Source organism: Hypanus sabinus, chromosome 11, assembly GCF_030144855.1.
Source record: "Hypanus sabinus isolate sHypSab1 chromosome 11, sHypSab1.hap1, whole genome shotgun sequence".
Classification (NCBI taxonomy): Eukaryota; Metazoa; Chordata; class Chondrichthyes; order Myliobatiformes; family Dasyatidae; genus Hypanus; species Hypanus sabinus.
Window position 1 is genome coordinate 14,349,570 of NC_082716.1, and position 13,560 is coordinate 14,363,129.

The window sequence follows — 13,560 nt, forward strand, 5'->3', positions numbered from 1 at the left end:
CAGGCTTAGGCGGAAACGGGCGAGGCAAGATAGGTTTAGTTTACAAATTTTCCTGTTAATTGAGGAAAGGGGGAATTATGAGTGTGAGGGCAGTTTGTTGTTCTCGGTGTCGGATGTGGGAGGTCCTGGAGACTCCTAGCCTCCCGGACATCCATATCTGTGCCAGGTGCGCCGAGCTGCAGCTCCTAAGGGACCGTGTTAGGGAACTGGAGCTGCAGCTCGATGACCTTCATCTGGTCAGGGAGAGTGAGGAGTTGATAGAGAGGAGTTACAGGCAGATAGTCACACTGGGACTATGGGAGGCAGACAGGTGGGTCACAGTTAGGAGGGGGAAGGGGAAGAGTACCCCAGTGGATGTACCCCTTGACAATAAGTACTCCTGTTTGAGTACTTTTGAGGGGGACAGCCTACCTGGGGGAATCAACAGTGGCTGTGCCTCTGGCACAGAGTCAAGCCCTGTAGATCAAAAGGGTAGGGAAAGGAAGAGGAAGGCAGTAGTAATAGGGGACTCAATAGTTAGGGGGTCAGATAGGTGATTCTGTGGATGCAGTCAGGAGACCCAGATGGTAGTTTGCCTCCCTGGTGCCAGGGTCTGGGATGTTTCTGATCATGTCCAAGATATCCTGAAGTGGGAGGGTGAGGAGCCAGAGTTCGTGGTATATATAAGTACCAATGACATAAGTAGGAAAAGGGAAGAGGTCCTGAAAGGATTATTCAGGAAGTTAGGAACGAAGTTGAGAAGAAGGATTGCAAAGGTAGTAATCTCAGGATTACTACCTGTGCTACGCAACAGTGAGAGTAGGAATGGAATGAGGTGGAGGATAAATGCATGGCTGAGGGATTGGAGCAAGAGGCAAGGATTCAATTTTCTGGATCACTGGGACCTCTTTTGGGGCAGATGTGACATGTACAAAAAGGACAGGTTGCACTTGAATCCTAGGTGGACCAATATCCTGGAGGGCAGATTTGCTAAGGCTACCGGGGAGACTTAGAACCTAGTATGGTTGTTGGGTGGGAATCAAATTGAAGAGACTAGGACAGAGGAGGTTATTTCACAAATAGAGAAAGCTTGTAGACAGTGTGTGAGGGAGGATAGGCAGGTGATAGGGAAGGGGAGCACTCAGACCGAAGATATAGGGGAGAAGGAAGAAAAAGACCATAGTAAAGTTCTTTGCACCATCAGAGATAAACAAAGAGTAAGCGGCGGAGAATTTCTTAAATGCATTTATTTTAATGCTAGGAGCATTGTAACAAAGGTGGATGAGCTTACAGCATGGACTGATACCTACAAACATGATGTTGTGGCTATTAGTGGAACATGGTTGCAGGAGGGGTGTGATTGGCAACTAAATATTCCTGGATTTCGTTGCTTCAGGAGTGATAACATCGAAGAGGCAAGAGGGGGAGGTGCTGCATTGCTTGTCAGAGAAAATATTACAGTGGTGCTTTGGCAGGATAGATTAGAGGGCTCATCTAGAGAGACTATTTGGGTGGAAGTGAGGAATGGGAAAGGTGTGGTAACACTTATAGGGGTGTATTATAGACCTAATGGGGAGTGAGAATTGGAGGAGCAAATTTGTAAGGAACTAGCAGATATTTGTAGAAAGCACAGGGTTGTGATTGTGAGAGATTTTAATTTTCCACATATAGACGAGGAAGCCCATTCTGTAAAAGGGCTGGATGGCTTGGAGTTCGTAAGATGTGTGTAGATGTGTTTTTTGCAGTAATACATAGAGGTACCAACTAAAGAAGGGGCAGTGTTGGATCTCCTGTTAGGGAATGAGATAGGTCAGGTGACGGAGGTATGTGTTGGGCAGCACTTTGGGTCCAGTGATCACAATGCCATTAGTTTCAATATAATTATGGAGAAGGATAGGTCTGGACCCAGGGTTGGGATTTTTGATTGGAGAAAGACTAACTTTAAGGAGATACAAAAGGATTTAGAAGGAGTGGATTAGAACAATTTGTTTTATGGGGGAAGGATGTAATAGAGAAATGGAGGTCATCTAAAGGTGAAATTTTGAGGGTATAGAATCATTATGTTCCTGTTAGGTTGAAAGGAAAGGTTAAAAGTTTGAGAGAGCCATGGTTTTCAAGGGATATTGGAAACTTGGTTCGGAAAAACAGAGACATCTACAATAACTATAGACAGCATGGAGTAAGTTATGTGCTCAAGGAATATAAAGAATATAAAAAGAATCTTCAGAAAGAAATTAGAAAAGCTAAAAGGAGATATGAGGTTGCTTTGGGAAGTAAGGTGCAAATAAATCCAAAGGGTTTCTACAGTGATATTAATGCAAATGGATAGTGAGGGATAAAATTGGTCCCTTAGAGAATCAGAGTTGAAAGCTATGTGTGGAGCCAAAAGAGATGGGGGAGATTTTGAACAATTTCTTTTCTTTGGTATTCACTAAGGAAAAGGATATTGAATTGTGTAACGTAAGGGAAACAAGTTGGGAAGTTATGGAAACTATCATGGTTAAAGAGGAGGAAGTACTGGTGCTTTTAAGGAATATAAATGTGGATAAATCTCCAGATCCTGACAGAATACCCGAGGACCTTGAGGGAAGTTAGTGTAGAAATAGCAGGGGCTCTGACAGAAATATTTCAAATGTCATTACAAACGGGGATGGTGCCGGAGGATTAGCAGATTTCTCATGTGGTTCCATTGTTTAAAAATGGTTCTAAGAGTAAACCTAGCAATTATCAGCCTGTAAGGTTGACGTCTGTGGTGGGTAAATTAATGGAAAGTAATCTTAGAGATGGTATATATAATTATCTGGATAGACAGGGTTTGATTAAGAACAGTCAACATGGATTTGTGCGTAGAAGGTCATGTTTGACAAATCATATTGAATTTTTGATGAGGTTACTAGGAAAGTTGACAAGGGTAAAGCAGTGGATGTTGTCTATATGGACTTCAGTAAGGCCTTTGACAAGGTTCCACACAGAAGGTTAGTTAGGAAGGTTCAATCGTTAGCTATTAAAATTGAAGTAGTAAAATGGATTCAACTGTAGCTGGATGTGAGATGCCAGAGAATAGTGGTGGATAAATGTTTGTCAGTTTGGAGGCCGGTGACTACTGGTGTGTCTCAGGGATCTGTACTTGGTCCAATGTTGTTTGTCATATACATTAATGATCTGATTGATGGGGTGGTAAATTGGATTAGTAAGTATGCAAATGATACTAAGATAGGTGACGTTGTGGATAATGAAGTAGGTTTTCAAAGCTTGCAGATTTAGGCCAGTTAGAAGAGTGGGCTGAAAGATGGCAGATGGAGTTTAATGCTGATAAGTGTGAGGTGCTACTTTTTGGTAGGACTAATCCAAATAGGACATAGATAGTAAATGGTAGGGCATTGAAGAATGCAGTCAAACAGAGTGATCTAGGAATAATGGTGCATAGTTCCCTGGAGGTGGAATCTCATGTGGATAAGGTGGTGAAGAAAACTTTTGGTATGCTGGCCTTTACATTGAGTATAGGAGTTGGGATGTAGTGTTAAAATTGTACAAGGCATTGGTGAGGCCAAATTTGGAGTATTGTGTACAGTGCTGGTCACCGAATTATAGAAAAGATGTCAAGAAAATAGAGAGAGTACAGAGGAGATTTACTAGAATGTTACCTGGGTTTCAGCACCTAAGTTACAGAGAAAGGTTGAACAAGTTAGGTGCTTATTCTTTGGAGTATAGAAGGTTGAGGGGGGACTTGATAGAGGTATTTAAATTTATGAAGGGGATAATAGAGTTGACGTCGATAGGCTTTTTCCATTGAGAGTAGGGGAGATTCAAACGAGAGGACATGAGAATTAGGGAGCAAAAGTTTAGGGGTAACACGATGGGGAACTTCTTTACTCAGAGAGTGGTGGCTGTGTGGAACGAGTTTCCAGTAGAAGTGGTAGAGGCAGGTTCGATATTTTCATTTAAGGAAAAATTGGATAGGTATATGGACAGGAAAGGAATGGAGGGTTATGGGCTGAGTGCAGGTTGGTGGGACTAGGTGAGAGTAAGCATTTGGCTCGGACTAGAAGGGCTGAGATGACCTGTTTCTGTGCTGTAATTGTTATATGGTTAAAAGTTTCAGGACTTTAATAGAACTCAGGTGGTAGATAGTGATCCCGGTGGTAGACTTCATGCATTCTTGCCTCTCTACAGTTTAGCAGTTTTATAAGTATCATAACATGCATGAGCCAGTGGAACGCAAACAGAACCAGCCTCCTGCTGCTTACTTGCTGACTGGCCTTGCTGTTTGTGATCTGGGTGTGGAGATTGGGTGTCATCTATTTAGAGCCAGATGATATAAGGGAGATTCTAAGTGAAAATTTCTCATCGGTATTCACCAAGGAGAAAGATGTGGAAGATAGAGAGTTAACTGTTACTCTGATATTCTGAAGCACGTTTGCATCAGGAAGAAGGAAGTGCTGGACATATTGCAGCAAAATAGGTGTGGAAATCCCCCAGGGCTTAAATGGTTCTGTCCCAGAATCTCCAAGGGAGCAAGGGGAGGAAGTGCTGGATATTTTGCAGCAAAATAGGTGGCGGAAATCCCCTGGGGCTTAAATGATTATTTCCAAGATCTCCAAGGGAGCAAGGAAAGGAAGTGCTGAGCCTCCAGCAGAGAATTTGTGCCTTTGTCAGCCAAGATTGAGGAGCCAGAAGACCACAGAGATCTGTGCCGGGACTTTAGTTAATTGTAATAGATCAGTGAGTTTGCAGATGACACAGATGCAGAGCTGATTGAATGGGTCAAATGGCTTAATTCCTCTCCTATGTCTCATGTGTTATTAGACATTGGGGTTAACATAGGAGGAGCATTGGGCAGCTTTGGGCCTGTATTCACTGGAATTTAGAAGAATGCAGGGGACCTCATTGAAAGGACTAGATAGGGTGGATGTGGAGAGAATGTTTTTTATCATGGGGGCGTTTTTCCAGAACTAGGGGGCACAGCCTCAAAACTGAGGGGTGACCTTTTAGAGCAGAGGTAAAGAGGAATTTCTTTAGCCAGAGGAAAGTAAATTTGTGAGATGCTCTGCCGCAGACTGAAGTGGAGGCCAAGACTGTGTGTATTTTTAAGGTGGAAGTTGATCATTTCCTGATTGGTCAGGCCATCAAAGGATATGGCAAGAAGGCATATGGTGTATGGGGTTTGTTTGGGATCCGGGATCAGCCATGATGGAATGGTGGAGCAGACTTGATTGGCTGAATGGCTTAATTCTGCTCCTATGTTTTATGCTCTTATAAAAATTGGTGGAGTTGTTTATGGTGAGGAAGCTTGTCTAAGGATACAATGGGACATAGTTAAGTTTAAAAGTAAGTTGAGAAGTAGTAGCCAGATAAGAGGTCAAAATCTAGTTGGTCATGCAACGTACCCGGCAGGATCTTAGGAGTATTGATGTACAGAGAGACTCTGGCATGCAAGTCCATAACTTTCTGAAAGTGATGATGTTTATATGTAAGGCAGTGATCATGCTATTCTTGGCATTCTTGCCTTTGCAGGCTGAAGATTTGAGCTTAGGATTTGGAACCTGAGCCACATTTGTACAGTTCTGGTGCAACACTAAAGGAAGGATGTGGTAGCTATAAAGAGAGCACCGAAGAGATTCACCAAGTTGTTAGAAACATAGAAAACCTACAGCATAATACAGGTCCATCAGCCCACAATGCTGTGCCGAACATCTACTAACTTCAGAAATTACCTAGGGTTACTGATAGTCCTCTAGTTTTCTAAGCTCCGTGTTCCTATCCAGGAGTCTCTTAAAAGACCCTATCACATCCACCTCCACCAATGTTGCCAGCAGACCATTCCATGCACCCACCACTCTCTGTATAAAAAAACTTACCCTTGACGTCTCCTCTGAACCTACTTCCAAACACCTTAAAACTCTGTCCTCTCGTGTTAGCCACTTCAGCCCTGGCAAAACTCTTTGATTATCCACATGACCAATGCCTCTCACCATGTTACCTGGAATGGAAGTCTGTAGTTATAAGAATAGATAGGGTAGACTGAGCTTATTTTCAGTTGAACAGAAGGCTGAGGGTGACCTTATAGGGGTTTATAAAATTAAAAGAGCCGTACATAGGATAGATAGCAAAATATTTTTTTCCCAGAGGAGTCCAGAACAAGAAGACACAGATTGAAAGTGAGAGGGGAAATTTTTAAAGGAGATCTGTGGTGAATATTTTGAACTGGCTGCAAGAAGAGGTAGTGGAGGCAATTACAATTCTAAGATTAAAAGGTGTTTGGACCCGTGCTTGGAAAGGAAACACATACAATGATATTGCAACTCAGATTAGCATAGATAGGCATTGTTCTCAGCATGGGCATGGTAAGCTGAAAAGGTTTGTTTCTGTGTTATCTGGCGATGACTGAGATCTTCCTTTCAAGTATCTAATACTCCACAATTCAAAAAGCTCTCTAACACGGTATGTCAATAATATTATTGGAATTGAGGCTACTTTGCTGGTAATATCTAAATGCCAAGTACTTTTCTTATCACAAAATGCACTAATTTTTTGAATCCTGCTTAGACACAGTTGTTGAAATTCATTGACTCCCAGACCTCACCCAGCAATAATTATTGCCAGTACCCGTGCCATCTATGACTTGCCCACCCTCATTTGCAGGCTCCCAATTTTGTGAAACTCTATACACACTCCACAAAAAGTCATCAGCTAGTCACAATTCATTCTCTTAAGTTTAGCAAACGATAGGCATGCCACAACATTCTTACCAGATCCCAGAACAGCCTCATGTCATCAAAGAGCAAGAACCCAATTACAATTCCAGAAACCTTCAGCTCAGGTATCAATACTTCTATGTTTGTCTGCAACAGACTTCCAGATAGATAAGACAAAAATATCAAATATGCAAATAAAGGAATGTATAACAATTGTGTGAATACTTCAAGGGAGAAAAAAATCTGTCTCCAGTGCCCCAGCAAAAATTTCAGAATTCAATTTACTCCTCACAGCAGTTATCTAAATGTGACTCATAGAGTCATACAACATAGAAATAGTTCTTTTGGCTCACTGAATCTGCACTGAATATCAAGCAATCATTTGCACTTTTTTTTTCATTAGTGGGGCATTTCTGTGACTCTATAACAGACTGTTAACTGGGGCAGAGATTATATTTGTCAGAACATCTCCAGAAATTGTTTTGCTAGATATTTCCACGGAATGTCTCTTGCTCCACCACCGAAACTCACAAGTGTTAAACAGAAATTTTTATAAGAAGTTCCAGTGTTGGAAAGTCACTGAGAACAGTTTTGGTCTCTCATCACTCTGTTCATACCTTCTCATATGACTGAGTAGTTGGTTTCTGAAGCAGACTTGAATTCAATGGCCAGACAGCAGGCAGCAGAATTTTTACATCTGAGAAGTAAAGTTGATGTTTTGTAGCTTTGTAGAGGTAGGACGAGGCTTCAGTCATCATTTCCTGCAAAGTAAATTCAGGATTGAAAGTAAATGCATTTTAATCACCCAGGGAGGGGGAAAAGGAACATAAATATATCTTTAACACTCACCAAATTGTAAACTCCAAGATGAGAAACCTGACACAATTAGCATACAATGAATAAAACAGTGTAACAAAATTAATCACCTCACCTGAATGTTTTCAATCAGTTTGGGATTAAATTGGAGACTAGGATTTATAGCAAAAACAATATTTCTATATCCATTATTGACCAATGTAACCTTGGAACACTTGATAATGCAAACACTCAAGAGAGAGTAGATTAGCGATCCCAGGGTAAGAGTCATTCTTTTACTGAGGACTGCTCTACCAACTTCCTGCAATGCAAGTAATAGATCTGCAGGGTACACCCACTTCTCAAGATGACTTGAAATGGATTAGAGGAGGAGGCGGATCTGTCAATCAGGAAAAATTATACAATATATAGAGGATGTGCTGGAGCTTTTGGAAAGCATCAGGTTGGATAAGTCACCGGGACCAGATGAGGTGTACCCCAGGCTACTGTGGGAAGCGAGGGAGGAGATTGCTGAGCCTCTGGTGATGATATTTGTATCATCAATGGGGGTAGGAGAGGTTCTGGAGGATTGGAGAGTTCCTTTAATCTGGTCAACCTTACATCAGCAATGAGCAAGACACTAAGAACAGCTTTGGTCTCTCATCACTCTCTTACCTTCTCATGTGACTGAGTAGTAGACTTGAATTCGATGGCATCATCAATGGGGGCAGGAGAGGTTCCGGAGGATTGGAGGTTTCCTTTATTCAAGAAAGGGATAAGAGATAGCCCAGGAAATTATAGACTAGTGAGTCTTACCTCAGTAGTTGGTAAGTTGATGGAGAAGATCCTGAGAGACAGGACTTACGAACATTTGGAGAGGTCCAATATGATTAGGAGTAGTCAGCATGGCTTTGTTAAGAGCAGGTCATGCCTTATGAGCCTGATTGAATTTTTTGAGGATGTGACTAAACACATTGATGAAGGAAGAGTAGTAAATGTAGTGTATATGGATTTTAGCAAGGCATTTGATAAGGTACTCCATGCAAGGCTTATTGAGAAAGTAAAGATGCATGGGATCCAAGGGGACCTCGCCTTGTGGATCCAGAACTGGCTTGGCCACAGAAGGCAAAGAGTGGTTCTAGATGGATCATATTCTACATGGAGGTCGGTCACCAGTGGGGTATCTCAGGGATGTGTTCTGGGAACCTTACTGTTTGTGATTTTTATAAATGACTTGGATGAGGAAGTGGAGGGATTGGTTAGTAAATTTGCTGATGACACAAAGGTTGGAAATGTTGTGGACAGTGTGGAGGGCTGTCAGAGGTTACAGTGGGACATTAATAGGATGCAAAGCTGGGCTGAGAAGTAGCAGATGGAGTTCAACCCAGATAAGTGTGAAGTGGTTCATTTTGGTAGGTCAAATATGATGGCAGAATATGAGTGGGGGATCAGAGGGATCTTGGGGTCTGAGTCCATAGGACACTCTAAGCATCTGTGCAGGTTGACTCTGTGGTTACTTGTGTATTGGCCTTCATCAATTGGGGAATTGAATTTAGGAGCCAAGAGGTAATGTTGCAGCTACATAGGACTGGTCAGACCCCCACTTGGAGTACTGTGCTCATTTCTGGCCGCTTCACTTCAGGAAGGATGTGGAAGACATAGAAAGCATGCAGAGGAGATTTACAAGGGTGTTGCCTGGATTGAGGAGCATGCCTTATGAGAATAGGTTGAGTGAACTTGGCCTTTTCTCCTTGGAGCGACGGAGGATGAGAGGTGACCTGATTGAGGTGTATAAGTTGATGAGAGGCATTAATCATGTGGATAGTCAGAGGCTTTTCCCCAGGGCTGAAATGGTTGCCACAAGAGGACACGGTTTTAAGATGCTGGGGAGTAGGTACAGAGGAGATGTCAGGGGTACATATTTACTTAGAGAGTGGTGAGTGAGTGGAATGGGCTGCCAGCAACAGTTGTGGAGGTGGATATGATAGGGTCTTTTAAGAGACTTTTAAATAGATACATGGAGCTTAGTATAATAGAGGGCTATAGGTAACCCTAGTAATTTCAAAGGTAGGGACATGTTGGGCACAACTTTGTGGGCCGAAGGGCCTGTATTGTGCTGTGGGTTTTCTAGGTTTATATTTTTAATTCGGACAGTAGTTCTAACATTTTCAAATGCTCATAGTTTGCAAATAACTAAAACTATAATATGTTGCCCTGGAAAGGGAACTGAAATAAACAGATAACCATGGAAGAAAGAACAACCAAAAATTTCAACCTCATATCTATGCAACTTAGATGTTATGATGTGCTGAATTCATTTTCATATAAGGTTACTGGTGTGTATCCAATGGTGATACAGTATATCAACTGTTGTATTAATTTGGGTGTTAATGCACTCTTTTCTTGGGCTTCTCCCTCAGAAGTATACAGGGAGAATTAAATCAAAGTCAAAGTAAGTGTATTATCAAAGTGCTCGTTTGTTACCATATGTCACCTTGACATTCATTTTCCTGCAGACATTTACAGGAAGATAAAGAAAAAACCAATACAATTTATGAAAAAAATATAACTAAAGACTGGCAAACAACCAATCGACAAAAGAAAGCAAGTTTTGCAAATAAAAACAGTAAATAATACTGAGGATGTGAGTAGTAGAACCTTTGAAAGTGATTCTGTACATTGTGAAATCAATTTGGAGCTTTGGTGAGTGAAGTTATCCACACAGATTCAGGAAGGTTTATGGTTGAAGGGTAATAATTGTTCTTGAACCTGACTGTGTGAAAACTAAGGCTCCTACCAGATGGTGGTAATGAAAAGAGATCATGGTCTGGAGCATGGGAGTCTTTGATGTTGGTGGATGCTGGCAGATAATGGTGTATGATGGTGGATACATCATAATGTCAAATAGTGTATCAGAGGAGGATAGAAACTGACAGCTATGAGTTCATTCAGTATTTAAAATGAAAAAGTCTCATAAAATAAATCACATACTTTTGGAGTTAGTAAGGAAGTACCAACTGGCACTGACTTTCCTGTTTTTATACTTATACTTTATAGTGTATTTTATACTTAGTTTTCATAGAGGACATATCAAACTTCCAAGAAATTCTGGCAGACATATCAAACCTTTCAGAAATTCTAGGAAACATTTCATTGGAACTGAGGAAGTGAGTTAAACAAATACCTGCAAAAATAATACAAGTCAATAAGCTTCAATATCCTGATGGTTGGAAGAAGATAAAACCAGTGAACAATGCAGTCAAAGGCAACAGCTTCCAGACAGTTCACAAAACAATTTCTTTCACCTCAGTGAGGCTTCGAGCAAAACGGCTTCTTAAGGCCCAGAAGCCTGGAGACCATGATCGACTCCACTTCTCACCAATCTCACCGATTAAAGTACTGAGGAAGATTGAAACCATCGAGGTGAGTGCTGAAGGCAAGTGGTGTTCAGTGCTGTCTACCAGCATCTTGCTCGTTGCTGCTGGAGGCAGGTGTCTACATGTGATGGTCTCTTGCTTTCTTCCTCTCACTTGCTGTTTCCTTTTAGCATTCACTGTTTCCACTTCCTTTCCATTTATTACCATGGGGTTAATAGGGCTGGTCGACATCATCTTGGTTGTCTTCATATTGAGCAACAAGCCAGTTTCTTCTTTCACTTTGATTGGAAGCTTCTTCAGATCCTCCTCACTTTCAGCCATTAGAGTGGTATCATCTGCATATCTGAGGTTGTTAGTATTTCATCCGGCAATTTTGATTCCAACATTTGAGTCCTCTAGACCAGCATCCCTGATGATGTGTGTTCAGCATGTAGATTAAATAAGATGACAGTATGCAGCCTTATTGTACTCCTTTCCCAATCCTGAACAAGTTTACAGTTCTAACTGTTGCTTCTTGATCTTCGTACAGGTTTCTCATAAGGCAGATCAGATGTCCAGGTATCCCCATTTCTTTAAGGATTTGCCATAGTTTATTATGATATACACTATCAAAGGCTTTAGAGTAGTCAATAAAACATGGATGAATACTTTCTTGGAATTCCCTCGATTCTCTGTTATCCAGTTAGCAAGTTGTTCTCTGGTGACTCTGTCTCTTCTAAAACCAACTTTAATGCCTGGCAATTCTTGTTCCATATATTGCTGGAGTCTTGCTTGCATGATCTTTGAAACATGTGAAATTAGTGAAATTGCTCAATAGTTAGAATATTCTTCTACATTTTGTAATGTAATTGTAATGGGAGATAAGGAGATGGTGGAGGAACTGAACAAGTATTTTGCATTAAACAACACACACAAAATGCTGGTGGAATACAGCAGGCCAGGCAGCATCTATAAGGAGAAGCACTGTTGACGTTTCGGGCCGAGACCCTTCGTCAGGACTAACTGAAAGGAAAGAGAGTAAGAGATTTGAAAGTAGTGGGGGTAGGGGGAAATGCGAAATCAGTCTTCACTGAGGAAGTCATCAGCAATATACCAGACATTCAACAGCGTCAGGGAAGAGTAATTTGCGCCATCACAATTATGACAGAGAAAGTACTCAGGAAGCTGAATAATCTAAGGGTAGATAAATCTCCTGGACTAGATGCAATGCACCCTTGTGTTCTGAAGGAAGTAGCAGTGGAGATTGCAGAGGCATTAGCAACGATCTTTCAAAAGTCGATAGATTTTGGCCTAGTTCCAGAGGAATAGAAGATTGCAAATGTCACTCCACTATTTAAGAAGGGGGCAAGGAAGCAAAAAGGAAATTATAGAAATGTTAGCTTGACATCAGTGGTTGGGAAGTTGTTGGAGTCGGTTGTCAAGGATGAGTTTACGGAGTACCTGGAGGCATATTTCAAGATAGGCAGAACTCAGCATGGTTTCCTTAAAGGAAAATCCTGCCTGACAAACCTAGTGCAATTTTTTGAGGAAATTACAAGTAGGCTAGATGAGGGAGATGCAGTGGATGTTGTGTATTTGGGTTTTCAGAAGGCCTTTGACAAGGTGCCACACATGAGATTGCTAAACAAGATAAGAGCCCAGGGAATTACAGGAAAGTTACATACGTGGATAGAGCGTTGGTTGATTGGCAAGAAACAGAGAGTGGGAATAAAGGGATCCCATTCTGGTTGGCTGCTGGTTACCAGTGGTGTTCCACAGGGGTCTGTGTTGGGGTCGCTTCTTTTTATGTTGTATATCAACAATTTGGATTATGGAATAGATGGCTTTGTGGCTAAGTTTGCTGATGATACACAGGTAGGTGGAGGAGCCAGTAGTGCTGAGGAAACAGAGAGTCTGCAGAGAGACTTGGATAGATTGGGGGAATGGGCAAAGAAGTGGCAAATGAATTGCAATGTCAGAAAGTGTATGGTCATGCACATTGGTAGAAGGAATAAATGGGCAGACTGTTATTTAAATAAGGAGAGAATTCAAAGTTCTGAGATGCAACGGGACTTGGGAGTCCTCGTGCAAGATACCCTTAAGGTTAACCTCCAAGTTGAGTTGGTGGTGAAGAAGGCGAATGCAATGTTGGCATTCATTTCTAGAGGAATAGAGTATAGGAGCAGGGATGTGATGTTGAGGTTCTATAAGGCACTGGTAAGACTTCACTTGGAATACTGTGTGCAGTTTTGCGCTCCTTATTTAAGAAAGGATGTGCTGACATTGGAGAGGGTTCAGAGAAGATTCACCAGAATAATTCTGGGAATGAGAGGGTTAACATATGAGGAACGTTTGACCGCTCTTGGACTGTACTCCTTGGAACTTAGAAGAATGAGGAGGGACCTCATAGAAACATTTTGAATGTTGAAAGGCATGGACAGAGTGGATGTGGCAAAGTTGTTTCCCATGGCGGGGGAGTGTAGTACGAGAGGACATGACTTGATGATTGCAGGGCGCCCATTCAGAACAGAGATGCGAAAAAAAATTTTTAGCCAGAGGGTGATGAATCTATGGAATTTGTTGCCACAGGCTGCAGTGGAGGCCAAGTCATTGGGTGTATTTAAGGCAGAGATTGATAGGTATCTGAGTAGTCAGGGCATCAAAGGTTATGATGAGAAGATGGGGGAATGGGACTAAAGGGGAGATTGGATCAGTTCATGATGAAATGGCGGAGC

General features: G+C 41.7%; 1 protein-coding gene across 4 annotated transcripts in view; it reads right to left on the minus strand.

The window, feature by feature from the left end:
• The window catches only part of LOC132401712 (calcium-activated chloride channel regulator 1-like), a 49,179-nt gene extending 41,382 nt beyond the window's left edge, over positions 1–7,797 (minus strand). For all 4 annotated transcript variants that reach the window (XM_059983823.1, XM_059983822.1, XM_059983825.1 and 1 more), the window contains exons 1-2: positions 7,606–7,797; positions 7,292–7,435 (exon numbers count right to left, since the gene is read on the minus strand). In XM_059983823.1, coding sequence (XP_059839806.1) covers positions 7,292–7,435; positions 7,606–7,761 — 300 coding nt within the window. In that variant the 5' untranslated portion in view covers positions 7,762–7,797. The remainder of the gene's footprint in view (positions 1–7,291; positions 7,436–7,605) is intronic.
• Between the last annotated feature and the right edge of the window lie 5,763 nt (positions 7,798–13,560).